The sequence below is a fragment of the Pyrus communis genome, chromosome 7, assembly GCF_041283825.1.
Source record: "Pyrus communis isolate YQ-2024b chromosome 7, ASM4128382v1, whole genome shotgun sequence".
Classification (NCBI taxonomy): Eukaryota; Viridiplantae; Streptophyta; class Magnoliopsida; order Rosales; family Rosaceae; genus Pyrus; species Pyrus communis.
This window is the reverse complement of record NC_142571.1, coordinates 27,687,847-27,710,019: the sequence shown is the minus strand read 5'-3', so window position 1 is coordinate 27,710,019 and position 22,173 is coordinate 27,687,847. Positions and strand designations below refer to the sequence as shown.

Sequence of the window (22,173 nt, the reverse complement as noted above, 5' to 3'; positions counted from 1 at the left end):
ACTTCCTCAGCTGGGATTATATTAAAGGTGTGCTTACTAAATTTGGATTTAATGATCACTGGATCAAGCTTATCATGGAATGCATTACTTCAACATCCTTTTCTATATTTATTAATGGTAAATCTCATGGTTATTTTTGTCTTCATAGAGGTATTAGGCAAGGAGACCCTCTGTCTCCTTATATTTTTATCCTTTATATGGAACCACACTTGGATAAGTTGGGAGAATCATCCAGAAGTAATGTTGGTTTGTTGACCACACTAGAGGTTATAGAATTACTAATCTAAAGTTTGCAGATGGCTGTCTAATTTTTGCTAATGCCACTAGCACTGTTGCCAAGAATATTGCTAAGGTGCCAGATAAGTTCGCTTAAACTTCTGGTCAAAAGATAAACATTCATAAGTCTTCACTTTATTTTTCAAATAATACTCATAATCATACCAGAATTGATATTGTTAATATTCTTGCTATTAAACATAAAATCACTATTGGTAGGTATCTAAGCATACACAATATTATTTTATGGAAGGATCAAGTTAATGCAAAAGAGCTAATTATCAAGATAAAAACTAGTTGGTAAAAACCCCCCCACACACACACACAACCCACACACCCTTGTATTCCCTCACTTTCTCTCGTCTCTTTGGCTAATCTCTCTCCTCCACACTTTGTTTTTATATTTGGTTGCTGAATGATGTAGCCTTGCTGTCTACAAAAACCGGGGAGCTACTGTTGCTCACCCTTGTTTATGATGGACGGTTAGTAATTACAATTTTTTTTTTTTAAATTTCGTTTGAGCGGAAGAAGCAGAGCTTGTTACTTTCTTCACCACCAGTGCATGACTTGCTAATTGTATCATCTTCTGTACCATAATATCTTGTACTTGAAGGGTATTATCATTTATATTTTGCGTGATTAGGGAATTGTGTTGAGATTTTTTATGATGTTAGAATTACAAGAGGGCTCAAAATTTCATTTTATGAGATAAAGTCAGTTATTTCTGTATTCAGGTTTCAGAGGTGTATGCCAAAGATTTCAGGGTGCCATATCTGCATTAGCCTCACTTCATGGTCATCTGTTGATAGCTCAAGGTCCTAAAATTACTTTAAACAAGTGGAATGGCACTGAACTGAATGGTGTGGTATTTTTTGATGTTCCGCCATTGTATGTTGTGAGCTTGAATATTGTACGTATATTTCCTTAACTGTCTTTTTTAAATTGATTCATTGTTTGATACCTGGATATCAGTACTTGAATATACAATTTAATTGTGTGATGTGAAATAAGAGGGTACATGTTGAAATGTTTCAAAACTTCTCAAGTTGTGTCTTTAATTTGATTCTGTGTGTATAATGTTAGTCTTAATTTATTAAGATATGATTCTGTGCAATATTTGACCAGTGTCAATGGCCAAATTTGTCCTTGCAGGTCAAGAATTTTATCCTCCTTGGTGACATTCACAAAAGTATTTACTTTCTCAGCTGGAAGGAGCAGGGATCTTAACTAAATATGTTGGCCAAGGATTTTGGTGACCTAGATTGTTTTGCAACGGAATTTTTTATCGTTGGAAGTTCACTGAGGCTTGTAGTTGCTGATGAACAAAAGAACATTCAGGCTAGTGACTTGTAGTTGAGATATATTTTAGTCCTCTTTTAGGGCTCTCGTTATTTTATTTTTTTGTGACTAATAATTCTTTTGGTTAGTTTTTCATCCCTGATTGTTGGAGGGATGGTGTTAGTTTACTTATTTTAAACACATTTTATGTGCCAAACAGATCTTTTTTCTACGCACCAAAGAGGTCTGAGAGTTGGAAAGGCCAGAAGCTTCTCTCAAGGGCTAAATTTCAGGTTGGTACCCATGTTACCAAGTTCTTGCAGTTGCAGATGCTCTCTAACTCAGGACCAATCCAGGCTCCAACAAAACTAATCGCTATGCTTTGTTATTTGGTACCCTGGATGGCAGCATTGGCTGTGTTACGCCTCTTGATGAACTCACATTTCGTAGGTTGCAGTCACTACAGAAAAAGCTTGTTGATGCAGTTGCCCATGTTGCTGGTTTTGATCCAAGAGCTTTCCGCCAGTTTCGGTCAAATGGAAATGCTCATCGGCCTGGCCCTGATACCATAGTTGACTGCGAGCTTCTAACCCAGTGAGTTCCATGTTCCTTCTATTTAGATTACCGTTCAAGATACAAAAGATTTTCTACCTTGCTCTTTGGAGAGAAATATGCCGTCATCTTTGTAAACCCAATGATGCTAAAAACTTTCCTGATAAAATGATGCACGCTTCTAATGCTAGATCAACACCATCAACAGTATTTGATGGCATGATAAAAACCGGGCCTAACAAGTGTACTTCAATTTTCATCCTTGCAGTTATGAGATGCTTCTATTGGAGGAACAGCTTGAAATTGCAAACCGGATAGGGACGACTCGTCCCAAATTTTTACAAACTTAAATGACCTCGCTATAGGAACGAGCTTCTTGTAAGTGCTGCGTTTGCCTTGTTCGTGATCGTTGGGTTCCGCTGAATTGAGAAGAAAGAGGAGGGGTAAGAAGTGGGAAATACTGTTGCTTCACTGCTGTAGTTTTAGATGACAAGAGTAGAGAGTTTCCGGCTAACCAATATTGCTAGGCTCGGTGAATCGTTCAGTTTTGTTGCGACAAGTATAGCAGCCTAGCAACCTTGTCATTCGTTTCCGCTGATGGGTTGTAAGTTATCATAGTCGTTAACCTTTGTCCGAGACTGCTACATTTGTTCACATGTAATAACCGTATTGATGAAATTACCATGAGTTTTTATCACCTCCATCTCTTTCGTGTTAAGGAATCTGCTCCATCAACTGCTGCTCCACCAACTGCACAATTGGGATACAACCTGGACAGCAGACCTCATGTGCTCTGATGTGTGGCAGCAAGCATGTGTCTTTAATATTCCTGACAGCAGCATGGGCAGCAAGCATGTGTCTTTAGTTTATTGCATGTGTGTGTGTGTAAGATGTATATAAAACATCTGACTGTTATTACAATAGATTTGAAATAGAAAACATATCATTTGCATATGGTATCACGAGCCCAAAAACTCCAACGAGCAATTTTTTTTTTTTCTGATCCATCTCTTCCCTATCTTCATCCATGGCCACTGACGCCTCTACAACCAACCCTCTACCAGACCTCAACTCCACTACTCCCACCTTGATCACCATAAACGCTACAGCCCAATTACCTGTGAAACTCACACCCACTAATTACCCATCCTGGCGTGCTCAGTTCAACGCCCTTCTTTACGGCTACGATCTCATGGGTTATGTGGATGGTTCTCATCTCTGCCCATCAACCACTCAAACCGTGCTTCGCACCTTTTGGATTCGGCAAGATCAACTCCTCCTTCATGCGATTCTTGCTTCCGTCTCCCCGCAGGTCATCTCCCTTATTGCCTCTGCCAAGACATCCAAGGAAGCTTGGGACAAGCTTCTTCATCTCTTTGCTAGCAAAGCCCGTGCCCGCGTTCTTGGTCTCAAAGAACGCCTTACTCTCCTGCGTCGTGAGAACAAGCCTGTCTCTGAGTATCTACAAGAAGTCCGCATTATTGTAGACGAGCTTGCCATCATTGATGTCCCCCTCTCTGATGATGATCTCCTCCTCTACATTCTTAATGGTGTTGGCTCGGACTTCAAGGAAATTGCTGCGGTAGTTCGCTCCCGCGACACCTCAATCTCTTTTGAAAACCTGCATGACAAACTGGTTGAACATGAAGCTGCTCTCAAGCGTGATGATACCACTGTTATACCCCCAGTGATCACTGCCAATGTCACTCAGACATCTCGCTTCCACACCTCAAATCGTGGCTTCCGTTCTCACAACTCCAACTCCAACCGTGGGTCCTTTCTCTCTCGCAATCCTTCTTGTAGTTCCTTTGAGCACCCCCACACATCTTCCACTGCCACAAATTCTCGTGGTTCCTACAAGTCCATTCAACAATCCTTCACCGACAATGGTCGCCGCTCTACCAACATGAACAACACAGGTTATCGTGGTTTCTGTCAATGGTGTGGCACTCAAGGTCATAGTGCCAAACGCTGCCCTCAACTCCAATCTGGACCTTCCAGTACGCTTGTGGCCAATCCTACCACCCATGGCCGGTCCACCTCTTCTCCAACATGGTTGCTTGATTCTGGTGCCTCTCACCATGTTACCTCTAATGTCAACACTCTCTCTGGTGCAGCCATATATGATGGTCCTGATGAAATAATTATTGGTAATGGTTCAGGTTTGGGTATCACACATGTCGGTTCAACCACTTTACCCTCCTCATCCTCCCAATCTTTCAGCTTATCAAACGTTCTATGTGTTCCTTCTATGAAAAAAGACATTATTTCTATCTCTAAATTTAATAAACAAAATAATACCTCTATTGAACTTTTTCCTGATTTCTTTCATGTCAAGGATCTGAGCACGGGGGCGGTTCTTCTTCGAGGCCCGAATAAGGATGATGTGTACGAGTGGTCTCCTAAATCATTTCATCAACCACAAGCTATGGTGGGTGTGGTGGTCTCTCCCAACCTCTGGCATCGTCGTCTTGGTCACCCCAGCCATCAAACTCTCCAACAAGTCCTTCGTATGTCTTCCATTAATGTGTCTTCCAAGTTGTTCAAGTCTGTTTGTCATTCATGTCTATGTAATAAAAGCCATCGTCTCCCGTTTGGAACTTCGTCTCTCACCAGTCATGGTGCATTAGACCTCGTTTATAGTGATGTTTGGGGCCCTGCTCCATACTCTTCAATTGATGGTTTTTCTTACTATGTTATCTTTGTTGATCATTTTACAAAATATATATGGCTCTACCCTCTCAAAAAGAAATCTGATGTGTTTTCCACTTTTGTCACCTTCAAAGCACTAGTTGAAAATTACTTCAAAAGAAAAATCACTAGGTTATACACTGATGGTGGGGGCGAATTTATCAAACTCCAACATTTTCTCTCATCCAATGGCATCACCCATCTTCTTACACCACCTCACACTCCTCAACACAATGGAGTCGCCGAACGACGACATCGTCATATTGTTGAAACTGGTCTCACACTTCTTCATCAAGCTTCTTTACCTCTCACCTATTGGTCTTATGCCTTTAAAACAGCTACCTATCTTATCAACCGTATGCCCACTCCGATTCTTAATAATCTCTCCCCATTCACTCAACTATTTGATGAACAACCCAACTACTCCCGTCTTCGTACATTTGGGTGCTTGTGTTTTCCTTGGTTACGTCCTTACAATTCCAATAAATTACTCCCTCGTTCCCGCCCATGCCTCTTCCTTGGTTACTCATCTAATCAAAGTGCGTTTCAGTGTCTTGATCTTTCCTCCCACAAAATTTTTATCTCTCGGCATGTTCAATTCGATGAGTCCACTTTTCCTCTTGCCAACCTCCCTTCCTCCACTCCCCATGTCACGGTTGAAAACTCTCACACTTGGGTCTCTTCTCTTTCTCCAGTTACTCATGTTCCTGTCCACTTACCCACCAGGCCTGTTGAGTCGGTTGTTTCTTCTTCGCTGCCACCACACGTCACATCATCATAATCATCAGAATCTGCCCCTGTCTCAGAACCGTCACCATCCGCTGCCCCAATCCCTATTGCTGCTGCTATCCCTTCTCTCTTACCGTCACCCAATCGCCAAGCATTGGTCCCTACCTCTACCGCACCTATATTCACCCCACCACATTCTCCAACCCAAACTGATCACGTCCAGCCACCTCCCCCCAACAACTCCGTTCGTACATACACTAGAAACCCTCATAGGACTGTTGTCACCTTTCCATCCTCTAACCCAACTTCCCCCAACCCCCCCGTACCTCTTGTGCTCCCCAATCATTCCATGATCACCCGTGCCAAAGTCGGTCTCCACAAACCCAATCCTCGGTATGCTATGACTGCTACTAAACATCCCATTCTCTCCTCAGTTGAACCGACATGTGTCTCTCAGGCTGTCAAGGATCCCCTTTGGCGACAAGCAATGTCCAATGAGTTCAATGCGTTAATTCGCAATGGTACATGGGAGCTCGTTCCTTCCCTTCCCTCTCAAAATCTTATTGGTTGTAAGTGGGTGTTTCGTATCAAACGGCATCCTGATGGCAATATTGACAGGTACAAGGCACGCTTAGTTGCCAAGGGTTTTCACCAACGTCCTGGTATTGATTTTTCAGATACTTTCAGTCCGGTGATCAAACCTACTACCATACGCATTGTTTTGCATCTTGCCGTGACTCATAAGTGGCCAATTCGTCAGTTGGACGTCAACAATGCTTTCCTTCATGGCACACTCCGTGAAAATGTCTATATGGTCCAACCACCTGGTTTTGTTGACTCCAATCATCCATCTCATGTGTGTAAATTGAGGAAAGCCCTCTATGGCCTCAAACAGGCTCCCAGGGCATGGTACAAGGAATTACACTCATTTCTGCTCTCCCATGGCTTTGTCAATGCCATCTCTGATGCCTCACTCTTTCTCTTGAATAAAGGGACTGCTGTAATTTATTTTTTGGTTTATGTTGATGATCTTCTTATTACAGGAAATGATTCCTCACTTGTAGCAAAGTTCATTCACCTGTTGGCAACTCGGTTCTCCGTCAAGGACCTGGGCTCCTTACATTACTTTCTTGGTGTTGAAGTCCTTCCCACAGCCACTGGCCTATTTCTCTCTCAGCACAAGTACATTCATGATCTTCTTGTCAATGCCAAGATGGATGGTGCAAAGGCTGTCAGTACGCCTCTCTCCACCACTCACTCACTCATGCTCCATGATGGCTCCTCCCCAACGGATCCCACTCCCTACCGTCGTCTTGTTGGTGGACTTCAATACCTCAGTCTTACACGCCCTGACATCTCCTTCACAGTCAATAAGCTCTCTCAATTCATGTATTCTCCTTCCGAGACTCACTGGCAGGCACTCAAGCGTCTTCTCCGCTACCTGAAGGGTACCCTTTCCTTTGGCCTTCATCTTTGTCGTCGCCCCTCTCATCGTCTCTATGCCTTTTCCGATGCTGACTGGGCTGGTGATCGTGATGATCGCAAATCTACGACTGGCTATGTTGTCTATCTTGGTGGCAATCTCATCTCTTGGAGCTCCCGAAAGCAGCGGTCTGTTTCTCGCTCCTCTACCGAAGCCGAATATCGGGCCATTGCTGCCACCACTGCTGAACTCATATGGATTCAGTCCTTACTGCGTGAACTTGGCATTTCTCTCCCCACAACACCGGCTGTTTCTTGTGATAACATTGGAGCCATGTTCTATTGTGCTAATCCGGTTCTCCATTCCCGTATGAAGCATATCGATATTGATTTTCAGTTTGTACGGGATCGTGTCACTCGTGGTCTTCTTCAAGTCTCTCATGTCTCCACTACTGATCAGCTTGCAGACGCTCTAACCAAATCCTTGCCACGTCCACGTTTCCATCTCCTTCGTTCCAAGATCGGTGTCTCCGATGGTGCCACCGTCTTGCGGGGGCGTGTTAAGGAATCTGCTCCATCAACTGCTGCTCCACCTGCTCCATCAACTGCTGCTCCACCAACTGCCGAATCTGCTTCATCAACTGCTACTCCACCAACTGCACAATTGGGATACAACCTGGACAGCAGACCTCATGTGCTCTGATGTGTGACAGCAAGCATGTGTCTTAAATATTCCTGACAGCAGCATGGGCAGCAAGCATGTGTCTTTAGTTTATTGCATGTGTGTGTGTGTAAGATGTATATAAAACATCTGACTGTTATTACAATAGATTTGAAATAGAAAACATATCATTTGTATATTTCGAACTCGATTTTCTTCTTTTCAAGGACGTTTCTTTATGCACTTTTGAGGCAGAATGCCATTTTTTAAAATATTACAGCAATGCCTTGTAACTCAAGGCTCCTCTTTCGCTTTTGTGAAAGGAAGTTGAAATTCTGGATTTGAATGGAAATCAAATTATTGCACATATCGAACTTCTGAATTATTGTTTTCTGAATATATGTTGAAATTCCAAATTCTTTTGGAACGGAACTGGAAGGGCGGGCAGAAGTTCGGCCCGGTTTTTTTTTGGTGTTGCAGGGAAGGAATGGCCTTTCTAACGTATGTTCCGTTGTACCGACATGGCCGCACTGATTTGTTTTAGATCGGAGCATCAAGCAACTTCAGTGATGGTGAGCTGGTCAAGTAAGGAGAATCGACAAGGTGGAGAAGATTTAAAGAGAATCTGCAGCAGTGAGAGTCAAATGACCGATCGTGATCGTCTGCCGAAGTTGTTTTGAGTCTTCAAATATGTAAGCCTGTTCGCTGAGGTTAACAAGGAGGCCCTGTATGCCCACTATACGGCTGAATCGCCAACTTCCTGCCCGAGCAACCTGGTCCCTAGTCGCTTACTTGTTCGTTCGATGCGTGGTTTGTGTAACACGTATTGACGAAGTCAACTTCTGATATTAATTCAAGACAGATTTGGGTATTGGGTTTTTATGTAATTTTCAATTCCAAAAAATTGTGGATTATAATCTCTTGATTTCGATTTGATCTTTCCGAAAATCATGTTTACTGATTACATTGTTTTATTGGTTAATAGAAGATTTTGAGGAGTAAGGTAAAATGTTTGTAAAACACAAAGTAAAAAGTAAATTAGTCAATCGTTGTGTGAACTTTGAACGTCCTCTCCTTCCCCACCAATGAGAATAACAATCAAATATGAGGTGAATATATCTAATAGAATTTAGAAAACAACTGCACGAGGTAAACAATGGCAGACGGATACAGCAGGAGTGGTTTTCCACTGTTCCATAAACCTCGTGGGCCTATCATGACGATGCGCGTGTGCCCTAATTTACTAATTACTCAGGTGACCATCTCTCTCAAGTCTCACCCCCATCTCCCTCTTCATGTAGTGGATCAAAATTTTATTCTATTCGAAACATTGTGACGTGATGTTATAATTTTACTCAAATTACATAATGTATGCCAATCACGGTTGGCTGAGTTGGTAATGATTTTTTTTTTTGCTAGACCAAGACCTAAGTTCGAATCTTGTTGCCAACAATTCTTTTTGGCGGATTATATGTAAAAACTAAAAAAAGGGGTAAGACCCCCTCAGTAAGTCCTCAAAGAGACTTGTGGTATGTCCTAACCCTACGATGGAATAGCCTCCCCTCTCCCTAAACTTTCAGCAAATAAACAAATTATATTATGTATATTTTTTTTATATTTTTTTAATAGAAAAAAAAAAAACAACATTAAAGAGAAAAGCCCATAAGGCAACCGGTTTGGGTACAATCAAAGAGGAAGGCTTGATGGGCTTCCAAAGGAAGAGTTTTAACCCAAACATGAAAATCAGAGACTGAATACACTAGTTATAGCATCTACCAGAAAATTGGCTTCCCTCAAGACATGCTTCCTGCAAATCTCCTCAAACGACTTGGCAAGCCGGTGAATATCCTCTAGGATGACCTTCAATCTCCAATGGGGGGCTATAGGCTCCGCTGATAGACTCAATCACCAGCTTTGAATCACCCTCCACCATAATGCGAGCCAAACCTTTGGCCTTAGCCATCCACATGTCATCCCTCAACGCCAGGCATTCCGCAACCGAAATAGTGTTTTGACCAATAAATCTAGCTCCCGCAACAATAGGCTATCCCTTCTCATTTCTAATCACAAACCCAACAGCTGCACCTTGATTCACAACAGAGCCATTGAAGTTAAGTTTAACAAAACGAGCATTCGCTGGGGAGCACCGGATAGAAGATGGTGGAGAGGACCTGCTACCATTGTAAACCACAGGAATTATACCATTGGCACCTATGAATTCCCTCCCTCGATTAAGGGCCGACTTAACGATCCATGTATGGTTTGGAATTTTATTTTGGAAAACCACAAGATTCCTCTCCTGCCAAATCTGCCAGCAAACTAGTAAAACTTTACTAAGATCACACAAACTTGCATCATTCTTAACAGTTAATTCATTGAGCCAATCATTAAAAGGAAGAAATTGATTTACTCTTATGTTGTTAGAGATAGCTTGACAATTCCAAACTAGCCTCGCAAAATTACTATTTATAAATAAATGAGATCTGTTTTCATCCTCTAAATTACACATAGGACAGGTGGACAAGATATTATTGACATATCTTGATAATTTGTCTCTTGTATGAAGCCTTCCAATTATGAGAAGCTAACTAAAAATTTTAACTTTATGAGGAAGTTCAAGCTTCCACATTTTCTTAAGAAGCTCTCTTACATTCTTATTGTTATTATCACTATTTTGTGTCTAAGTTGCCGACTTAACTAAGAACTTACCATTTGCATTAGGCCCCCAACAACACATATCGCATTGGGGAGTTAAGGGGAGGGGAATACTATAGATTTTATTCACAATGTCCTCATCAACTAACGATCGAAGTTGATCTCTATCCCATTGTCCATTATTAATGAATTGACTCACCTTCACATTTAGATTGATGTCATTAACATGACTGGGAGAAATAAAGTTGGATAGAGGGAAAGGAAAAACCCAGTTATGGGTCTAGAAGAGGATACTCTCTCCATTTCCCACAACCCCCCTCAGCCCCATTTTGATAATATCTCTAGCCTTAAGGATACCTTTCCAGGCACAAGAGTGGTGTTGTCTGACATTAGTGTTAAGCTGTCTCTTCAAGTATTTATTTTTAACAATCTGTACCCAATAATTTTGATTATTCGTTAGGACTTTCTAGCCAAGTTTTACTGAACAAGCATTATTAAAGTGATCACTTTTCCTAATTTCCAATCCCCCATTTTCCTTAGAGCTGCAAACTCTATCCTAAGCCACAGGGACAAGTTTGCAATCTTTTCCCCAAAAAAAACTTCTACTTCCTCCATCTATTTTTGTGATTTTCTCAGGACACTTAAAACAAGACATGGTATGATATCATAAAGTAGGTAAAAACCTCATAAAAATGTGCTTCAGCTAATAAATCCACTATAATAAATTAACTTACCTGGCTATGATAATGGATTAAAATTTGCACTAATCACGAGAACACCGCCAATTGGAGATGGTACAGCAAGCAGCTTGTAGGAATCATGTGGGAGATTCTGACACAAATATAAGTAAAAATACACCGAGTGTAAGGATGTCTTCCCAAATATTCCCACATTAAGAAGGATAATCTTTCAGGTCATCTGACTTGCATCAAACATACACATTTCTCCAGTATAGCAAAAGCATGCAAGACTTTCAAGAAAAATTTGTTCGTAGTTTTATTGTCAGCTGAATGCTTAAACATTGATTTTATGGATCAAAATGACTTTAAATTAATTTTATGAACATAAAAAAAATAGTTGGGGACATAAAGAAAAGAAATTTATAATGAGTAATTTCAAAGTTTGAATATAAATTTATCTTGGTGGAACTTACAAGAGCTGACCATATGAGCGGATGCTGCTTCAAAGTTGTGCTGATACTAAGTGCAGAAATCATACAAGTATGGTGCTTCCATGAGACACGCCCAGCCCAAGTAAGCTTCTGCTCATGAAGGATAACCATCACAGGCTCAATGTAACCTATACAACACGCGTTATGTCAAACTTTACAAGATAAAAAGCCACAAGAAGTTATTAGAACTAACCTATTTTGTTTCAAACCTACTCGGAAATGCAATACAAGAAAATATGGATACTGATAACTACAACATTTTTTTTTTTCGTAAGGAAAAAAACACTTTTATTAATATAAGGAGTGAACTATGCAACCTATATGAAATTCTGTTAATTTCAAATACTCAAATTCACATATGAATTTCATTATCATAGAATATCTAAAGTCTCATTAAATAATGCACGCTAAGAATTCATATCCAAATATCTTTTTAGTTCACAAATCCAAATACAAACTTTGTCTATTAAATCTCTTACAAATATTGCTTCTTCCAAAGATTATTCCACATCCAAACTCACCATGTAAATGTATAATCCTATACATGCTTCATGTCCATGTCTACCAGATTAAGGGCTGGTTTGGTATTGCTGTGCTTTAAAAAAAAGCTGCTGTGAGAATAAGCGGCTGTGTTGTGAGAATAAGCGGCTGTGAAATAAAGCAGCAAAGTGTTTGGTAAACTTTTTTGTAAAAGTGCTTTTGGAAAGAAAAAAAACAGTATGATAGTGTTTGGTAAACTTTTTTGTAAAACAGCTGTGCCTGTGTGAAATGACCAAAAAGGGTATATTACTAGATGTGCTATTAATTTAATTTTCTTAACAAATAAAAGTGAATTACTAAATATATTTTATTTTTAGAAGAAAAATATTTATAAACTTTATCTTAAATATTAATTAGTATGACAAACTACTTTAATAGAAATATTTTAGAGTGAATAGCTAAGATTCATTAGTATAAATTTGGATTTGGATTCATTAGTATAAATGGAGGGTTAGAAAAGTTTAAATTTGGATTCCGCAGCACGGATAGAAAAACCCTTGTATCATGTGCAGTGCCTTCCCATCCGGCATAGTGAGAAGTTAGCTGTGGCATTCGGTCTTCTCAATACACTGTGTAACGCCTCCATACGCGCATCTAAGTATATACGTATATGCAGCAGAGGAGCTTTCTGGTTGTTTTAATATGTAAAATTACAAGAATTCAGAAAGCCACAACAAAGAGTTTATAACTATGCAATTGTGTGATCCAAATCAAGAACCAGAGATCGTTCATAACGCCAGAACCACGAACAATCCCAATGCCAATACTCGAAGAGCTAAAACTGTGTTACATTATTCATTCTCAATGGGAATCAAGGACGGAACTTAAGTAAACAACATCAAAATGGTATCAAGTGCAGAAATCGAAAAATTCAAGCGTTCCTCCCATGATTAAAATTTATACAGCCCAGCAAACAGGCATTGTCACCAGCAATAAACAGGAGAGAATACAAGAAAAAAGACTTCAATTCAAATCTGGAATCCAGAGTACCTAGAAGCATATGCCGATGGATGGTTTACTCCTTTGCTTCTGAACCAATAGAGGTGACTTTAGCCTCATCCAACTTTGGTTGGTTTGTAGTAAGTCCTTCCAGCGTTTTGTATAACTCCTCAGGAAGAGGACCAGGTCGGTGCAGAGGAACATGTTTGGGAACTGGAGCATCGTTCTCGATCACCTCACATTCGTAATCATCAGGAACACCCCATGGATCCCACTCTGCAATGCAAGTCAATACAGAACGCAAACTATTACAAACAATCCATTGTATATTGTATCTCAAAATGTCAGCTCAAAAAAGAACTTCATACAAAGGCAACAGAAAGGCATCAGTTTAATCATCAGAATGATAAAACTCTGAGACGGAAGAACCAAAAAATCAGCATTAACTGAAGCATGCAAGTACACAATGGCTAGTAAAAACCATAGTTCACAGTTCACACAAAAGAGATTACAGTGGAAACAGTTTGTAATACAAGAGATTACAGTTTGTAATACATATACATACAAAAGATTACATCACAGACTTCGGTGCAGTATGTAATATATATACAGTTTGATACATATACATACATATACATACAAAAGACACTTCCTCTTCACACCATAAAAGTCCAAAAACCTCAAGGGAAAATAATCCTCCAAATTAAACCTATAAATCAAGTCGTACCCTTCTTGAACTAGCAACATTAGCGTTCGATTGGTGCTAACCTCCTTCTCTGAACCTAAATAATTAGTGCCAAATACACTCTGGAATCCAAATGATAGACAATTTAAAAAAAACAAAACAAAAACAAACAAAAAAAATCTAATGTGAGCTGCAACTTAATTTCATACTCAGTTTGGAAACTCATCTATTCCTGATCAAGTTCGTATTATCTCTAATATGAACAAAATCATGAACAGATAAACAAAACCTAGAGGTGATAATCACATAAACCTAAGAAGTTCTTGTTCCCTTTTCTATTTATTTCCTCTTTCTGTTTCCAATAAACAAAGGACAAAAGAAATTGAAACAAAAGCTGTTTCAAATTCTTCTTCCGGATTTGTTTTGATATCTTCCCAGTCGAGTCAATTTGTGTCATTAGTGAAAGGGAAAATACAATGGCATCATGTAAAAAAAAATTAAGCTTTCCAGCAAAAACCAAAGAGAGTAATAATAAAATTCATTATAACTTGTGCTATTATATTATATCAAGGAAAACAAACCAGAATTTTGGAGAATATAAACCCTCTGACTTCTTGGCTGTGATCTTCAATCCTGTGATCTTCTAATGTGTCACCTGCAACATAAACCCGGAACTTCTGAGGAATATTTTGACCCAAAAAATACATGACAAATCAGAAGCACAGTTCACAGATTAGAAGCAGAGCAAAGCAAATTATCCCTTACATAAACCCAAATCAGAAGCAGACCTTCTTCAAAAAAACGAATACAGAAGTAATCAAACTTCTCTCTCAATTTTTTTTTTGTTTCCTCCACAAACCCTAATTTTTTCCCCAATTAATTTTTTCCCAATTAATTTTTTCCACAAACCATATCACCTTCCCTAATTAATTTTTCCCCACCCTCCATCCCCAATTGTTTTTCCCAACACCCATACCCTCATCCCTTTGCTCTTCCCACCCCTCTTTCCCTAATGTCCCCATCCCTAATTTGAAAAATCCAAACAAATTACTTGGAGAAACCTGGAGAACGAGAGGAGAGAACGAGAGAACGAGAGAACGAGAGAACGAGAGGACGAGAGGAGAGATCGCTCTGGTTCGGGTTATGCGAGAGAGCTCTGAAAGGTGAAGAGCGTGCGAGAGAGCTCTGGAAAGGTGAGAGCGTAGGTGAAGAGAAAGGGGAGGGCAGTTTTGGGTTATTCATATTTCATTAAACATGTACACTGTTCACCCGTGTGTGGGTGAAAATAAGCTGCTTTTGGAAGCTGCAAATTGCAGCTTCTTGTCATCTCCTGGTTTTGGGCTTTTTTTCACCCTCAACTTTGAAACAAAGCTGCTTTTCAAAGTTTACCAAACACCAAAAATTTTCATAGCTTTTTTTCATAGTAGCTTTTTTATTAATCACCTCAATCCCAAACAGGCCCTAACAATGTAAGACGACTCAACATGAGCAGAAATTGCACCTTCGGAACCAAAACCATCATTGTCCCCAACCAAACCAGAGCCACCCTGACAACAAGATATACAAATTGAGTTACAGGAGGACCCTCTAAAAAAGATCACGTATCTACTAGAGGACCATGAGAGTTGAGGCACAATGACCAAGCCAAAATTGAAAGCGCAACTAACAAAGGCATACTGCATAGGTAACACTTAGAACTGTAACTAAGGCAACAAGGTTTCACTTTTTCCCTTCCAAATCCTACAATTTAAAAAACAGAAATAGAGCATTAACTTCTTGAATTTTACTTTTTTAGCCTAAGACGCCGTGACCAATACTAAGCAACACATTGTTGAATATGAGAGCCAATAACTTGTTGACACAATATCGTAGACCAATTGAGTATGCTCCTAATAAGGGCATAGGAGCCAATGTCGCTAAGCCAACAGTTTTTCCTTTTTCCCTCCAAATCCTATTGTAAATAGATCAGGAATCGAAACTAACTTATTAAGCCATAATTTTTCAACATGAGACACCATGAGAGTGCTAGTACCACTACGACGATCAAAAATACAAAGTGTAGAAGGTAAAAGAGACCTGCGCAGCTTTAAGAATTATCATTTGAAAGCCATAAACAAGAACGCCTCCGCACCTGCCTTGGGGATCAACCTTAACCAACGGGCCTCTTGCAAATGACTCTCCGCCTCTTCTCAAATGAAGCCACTCTGGGCCCTCAAAACAGTGCATAGAGCTGGGGAAAAGGTCAGCATCAATGAATTAATATCACCTTGCAACACAGTTAAACAAACTATGGAAACATATATATAACCAAACTCCGGTAATAACACAGTTAAGCAAACCATGGAAAATATATAACTAGTTAATAATGAGAAAGACTACAGATTAGAGACTTTAAAGCCCTTCAATCACTAAATTACACAACCAACTTCAAGTCTTCTTCTTCTTCTTCTAAGCCTTTTCCCACTAGGTGGGGTCACCCATCCTAGTACTCCTCTCGCCCAAAACTCGCTTAACTTCGGAGTTCAAATGAGACCCGATGCATGTGAGTTGGTATGATCGCATCCCATCAGTTGATGTATAGAAGCCTGCTAGAGGACATCGAGTATTCCCTTAGCAAATTCACGATTAAATTCTTACTCGGGATTCAACATTCGTGACTCCAACACTACAACACTTCCAAAAAAAAAACATTCAAGTGTGTTCCGATTTGGACTTAAACGAAACTTGAACTGATATAACATCAACCGAAATAGCAAGACTAATAATTAATTTTTATTAACCCACCTAGTACGGAGTCCATGAATTGAATCATCAAACTCAAGAACTGAAATTTTTGCATCTTCAAAGGCTAAGACAATGGGATCTCTTCGTCTAGAACCATCGCCGCCTCCGCCAGAAAATGCCGCCATCGTTACCACATTACCGTGCATTCTGCAATCCAACTGCATGCAAACAAAAATTTGAATAGAAACCATCATTAATTAATTCAAAAACAGTATTACGAAAGACTAATTTAGCGAATTCGAGCTAAACTCCAGGCCGAACGCCAAGAAAATCGAAAGAGCGAACCTGTAATGGCGGAAAATCTTTAGTTGGAATTGATTTCTTAATATTGGACATATTTGAAACGGCAGAGCTCAAGGTTGTCAAGTGTTGTTCTTTTGTTGTCGTTTTGCTGTATTCGGCAGCCCAACAAAGGCCCAATTATGTTTTTTCTTTTTTTTTTTTGGTCCTGTCCTCTCCAAGTATGTATTAATTCCTTCAAAACCAATAAATAAAAAGGTGTTTTAACGAAACACTTTTGGTACTGTTCATTTTTAACTAAAAATCACATTTTTACATTTTACTGATACTATTCACTACACATTTATTTGTCATTTTTCATTAAAACTAAAGTTTTTTTTTTTACTTTTCATTAGTTTTTCTTAAATAAAAAGGTTTTTTTTTTTTTTTAAGTCATCTTGTTACCAAAATTCTAAAAGACACTAGGCATTAGTTGACCGGCAAGCTAAAGCCTAATGCTTAGGCAGCTAGGCGGAGTTTAACCGGAGAATTAGGGGTACAAGATGGATTTAAGTAAATTATCATATATTGTATAAATAAGTGTTGATTATACTTAAAAAATGCTTAATTGCATTGGAATACATTAATTGCAAAATAGAATGATATATATAGATCATAAAGTATTAGAATATAATAAAAACATAAGAAACAAACATATAATTTGCATTCATCTAAGTATTCAACAAGTCTCTTACAAGTTACTAAAAAAATGTAAGATGAAAACTTATTTATTTTCTGTCTAAGTGAGTCTCAACCTAGGACAAGTAGGTGTGTGCGGATGCCAAAGTAGGTCTAGTCGTTATTTCTTAATTTTCAAACGCCAAAGAATTAATTAAAACGGTGACCAACCGCTTAACCTAAGTGGAACCTAAGCGACACTAAACATGAATTTTCAATAAATTAGCTTTCAATATAATATAATTAACTCCTTCAATGTGACCTTCCATCAAAATGTAATGCGAAAACGAGTTGACATCAAATTCTTAATTAATTGTTGAATTTGATTGACTTCTTTCGAAACAAGTCCATATTTAGTAATGTTTATTTTTTCCCCAAGAAAGTAGTGTATCTACATTTGCAGCTTTCAACAAATTGGCCGTCGCAAAATCTCAAGCATAGCCCATAATTAAATTGTAAGTCAATACAGAGAGATTTTTTTAATGTACAGAAAACACGTTCTAATACACAATTATAATAATATAATTAATTAAAATTTTGGCAAAATTAAATTTCCATCGACAGCACAAACCATCATGGCGGACCAAAGAGCATTGTAGTAATTTCAATATTCACATATCTCTCCTGTTCAAACTATAAACAAATTCCAAGAAGACGATTCGTCTAATTCAATCTGCCGCATATCACTCACATAAACAAGATTATATTTTTCCCATCTAAATCTTTCTCTTTCATCTTCATTCTTTAAATCCAAGCCCCCTCTCTCCAGATCTTCATCCACCACTTCCATTTCCACCAGCTCTCCGCCGTTGATCTGATTCCATGTTCCGTACATAAAGCATTCAACCTTCCAGGTCGGGAATCCAAGTTTCCCATTGTTTCCACTTACCCAGGAATCCAATCCCCCTGTAAACAAATCTTCATGCATCCATTTGTTGTTTCCTTTTAAGTGCTTCAAGATCTTCTATTGCGTCTAGCGTTGATCAAGGTATATTTTCTTTAGATCTTCATACCCTTTTGGAAGCAATTGTTGTTTGTCTATTTTTAGTAATTAAATTTACTTATAAACGTAATTATCGTTAAGCATGATTATAAAGTTTCCATTTTTAGCATTGTGTTGCTTGAATTACATGTAATTTCTGGAGTTGTTTTGTATGTTTTCAGGGTTTGCTGGAGGAGGTTGAGCTCAAAGTTGGGGTTTTCCTAATTTGGAAAAAAAACGATGAGTTGGGATTTTTCTTTAGCCATTTGTACCCATGCTTTTGGGGTTTTCCATTGGTAGTTTAATTTAGGCTAGATAGTTTATTTCACACGAATTGCTTGATTTGGAAAGCGATGACTTCATTGGCTTGGGCTTCGTCCAAAGGTTCAATTTCGATGACTTCCTACCCGAAAGCCCTTTCGTGGATGGTAGTTTCCGGGATGGCATTGGCTTTTTTCTTACTTTTTGCTTCTTGGGTTTTAGTGACTTACCCGATTGGTTCCACGGTTAGCTGGTATTTCTATGGTGTTGATAGTATGCAGAAGTTGGATTATTCTACCTCTATAGGGAATCCCACTAACCACGATGCTCCCCTTCCTAACAATGTAGATAGTGTCGGTAAGAATATGGTATCGGAGTCTAATTCAGAAGTTCCGAAAAGTTCAGTTGATCCACAAACAAAAGTTGTTAATCAGAATATTCTTACCGAGTCGAATTCACAAGTACCCTCGAGTTCAGATGGTGCAGTGGTTGTTTCAGAAATTAGAGAGATCAAAGATCTGCCGGATGTGGCAAAGAATTCATCCGGTTCATCAGATAATGAAAATGTTGGATCAGTAAACTCAACTGGTCCATCAGAGCCTGCAGTTTCAACCGCTTCATCAATTGATGACGGTATGATTAAAACTGATAAGAATTTGTCAGACGAGTCCAGTCCACAACTGTCCTCGAGTTCAAGTGATCCATCAATAGTTTCGCAAACAAAGGAGATGAAGGATTTATCAGCACCTGCACCCGAGCCAAATGATACTACATCAGCTTCTTCTCAGTTGCTCAACAATGCAACCAGTGGTGTTTCTGTTGATTCAGGTAGCTTTCGTGTTGTTTTGTTATGTTTTCATGTATGCTGAAATTTGACATTTTGCTATAATCTTAGCCTTTTGTACTCTGATTGATCTTATGTCTAATTTAGCCTTCTGTACTGCTGAAATTTAACTACTTGCTATAATATTTTCAAGTACTTGTTTCTTTGAATTTGACTTACTTCTGTTCATATTATGCAGGCTGTGATCTGTACAGTGGAAGTTGGATTTATGATTCAGCAGGACCGGTATATACAAACAATACATGCCCTGTCCTGACACAGATGCAAAATTGCCAGGGAAATGGGAGGCCTGACAAGCAGTATGAGAATTGGCGATGGAAGCCCTCTCAGTGTGACCTGCCACGTTTTGATGCCAGGAAATTTCTAGAGTTGATGAGGGGGAAAACAATAGCTTTCATTGGTGATTCGGTTGCTCGAAACCATATGGAGTCATTGTTGTGCATGCTCTGGCAGGTAATTGTCTAAATTTTTTTATGATTTAGTTACCTCGAATTAAATGCTTTTTTCTTATAGTAGATGGAATTTTTGCAACTCTGGATTCATCAACCCTGCTAGTATTAAATTGCATCTCCATCCTTTTTCACGGATAATGCTGTTTTAAGTAACTCTAGTGGTGCTTACATCTTTGTGTGGTGTATGCAGGTAGAAGTTCCAAAAAATCGGGGGAACAAGAGAATGCAACGTTATTATTTCAAGTCGACATCTATGTTTGTTGTCCGGATTTGGTCCTCTTGGCTTGTGAAGCAAACATCCGAGGCATTTGATTTTGCTTCAGAGGGCGTGGCCAAGCTCCACCTTGATGCCCCTGATGACAAATTCATGGATCTCATCCCACAGTTTGATGTGATTATTTTCTCTTCCGGCCATTGGTTCGCCAAGCAGTCAGTATATATCTTAAACAACGAGATTGTGGGAGGGCAGTTGTGGTGGCCGGACAAATCAAGGCCTATGAAGGTTAACAACATTGAAGCATTTGGAATATCTGTCGAGACAATTCTCACTGCTGTTGCTAGACATCCAAATTATACAGGGATCGCCACTGTGCGTTCTTATTCACCTGACCATTACGAGGGTGGAGCTTGGAACACAGGAGGATCATGCACCGGGAAGGTAAAACCTCTTGCACTGGGCGAAGTAGTGGAAAATGGCTTTACGAACATAATGCATGAAAAACAAGTTATGGGTTTCAACCGGGCGATTCAGAAGGGTGTGACAAACAAGTCGAAGTTGAAATTGATGGACATCACGAAACCTTTTGAGTACCGCCACGATGGGCATCCAGGCCCGTACAGAAGCCCCGACCCTAATAAGAAAACACAGCGGGGCCCTGACGGAAGGCCTCCGCCACAGGATTGCTTGCACTGGTGCATGCCGGGTCCGGTCGATACATGGAACGAATTTGTGCTTGAAATTATAAGGAGAGAATATGAGGGCAGCGACAACTCTTCTTCATGAGTTGGGGCAAAGCTTGCATGGTAAATTTTTTTGTTTAAAGTCTTTATAAATATAAGAAAATGATTGTAGAGTAATTATTTGTTGCAATAGGTAGGAGGATTAGCGGCTAAATTTGTATTTTGCGAGCAATTTTAGTTTAGTTACCATTATGTGTTTTTGAATAAATTAAGTGCTGGCTTGTTTAGAACTCGGGTGGAAGCGTTTTCAAATGACTAAAAACGCTTTTGGAGAAAATACTTTTGAAACCAATTTTTAGTAAAGATGTTGGTTAATCCTAAATAAGCACTTGAACTGCTTGCTAAGCACATAACTGGTGTTTTTGCAAGAAGCATTTTAAGTCACTTAAAACTACTTTCCAAATAGGTCATTCAGTATTACGGTCAAATGGTATTCCTTTTCACTTGAAAGTGAGAAATTTTAGGTTGAAAACTTGTGGATGACGAATTTGATACCAAATTGGATTGCCTATTGTGTGGTTTTGCCGAACTCTTCTTCTCTTTAGTATAAAAATATCGATGTACTAAAAAAAAAAAAAAAAAAAAAAAAACTACGTTCTGAATAAGCTTTTAGTTGTGTACTCATGTCATACATTTCACTTTTGATCAATAAGAAACTTTCTTTTTAAATTTTCATTCCAATTTAGAAATTTTTTTCTCCAAATTCTTTGATTAGTCTAACCTTAAACTACATAGGTGAAGAGGAGAGGCGGACTATTCTAGTCAACTTAAATATGTTTAAATTTGGGTTTGGTCTAGTGGATAAAAGTTGGCTAGGCCACAAGTTGGACGGTTTTTCTGAGTATCATTTTTAGATCATCTTCAATGGTTGGGTTAAAAGCCAAATATTTTAGCTTAGAAAATTTAGCTTTAGCCCAGAAACAGATTTTCTGCTCCAACCATTCTGATCTAAAATTTTAGCCCGGGATTATTAAAGAATGAACTTAGGCTATTTTTTTTCTTAAATTAAATTTAAAAAAATAATAAATATGTAGACTATCGTAAATTAATTTTATGAATATTTTAATCTAAAAAAAATTAAATTTCGATAAATATTGAAAAATCACTAAAATTTTCACAAAGCAAGCCTTCAACTTTTACCAATCTTTCAACCCTGGGCAAACTTTCAATTCACCAACCGTTTAACAATTTGGAAATGGAAACAAATGATAGAAAGATAAATTGGAAGAATTGTAAGAGAAAATTGAGTTTTGTATGGATGTTTGAACAAATACATAGGTATTTATAGAGTTTTTGGGTGAATTTTGAGTTAAATAATTTTTTTAAATTATTTT

At 38.8% G+C, this 22,173-nt stretch overlaps 2 protein-coding genes across 2 annotated transcripts; one reads left to right on the top strand and one right to left on the bottom strand.

Annotated features, from left to right (window-relative positions):
* Window positions 1–9,243: 9,243 nt before the first annotated feature.
* LOC148696000 (cleavage and polyadenylation specificity factor subunit 1-like) lies at window positions 9,244–16,719 on the bottom strand. Its single transcript, XM_088697449.1, has 7 exons — window positions 16,669–16,719; window positions 16,384–16,541; window positions 15,731–15,829; window positions 15,101–15,146; window positions 11,418–11,525; window positions 10,999–11,095; window positions 9,244–9,917 (listed from the first exon to the last, which is right to left on the bottom strand). The coding sequence occupies exons 1-6, from the start codon at window positions 16,717–16,719 to the stop codon at window positions 11,003–11,005; spliced, it is 555 nt and encodes a 184-aa protein (XP_088553575.1). The 3' UTR covers window positions 9,244–9,917; window positions 10,999–11,002.
* A 1,174-nt stretch (window positions 16,720–17,893) lies between these two features.
* On the top strand, window positions 17,894–21,069 carry LOC137735079 (protein YLS7). The gene is made up of 4 exons (XM_068474453.2): window positions 17,894–18,328; window positions 18,505–19,411; window positions 19,606–19,880; window positions 20,070–21,069. Exons 2-4 carry the CDS (start codon window positions 18,676–18,678, stop codon window positions 20,880–20,882), a joined length of 1,824 nt encoding a protein of 607 aa, XP_068330554.2. The 5' UTR covers window positions 17,894–18,328; window positions 18,505–18,675; the 3' UTR covers window positions 20,883–21,069.
* Window positions 21,070–22,173: the final 1,104 nt, after the last annotated feature.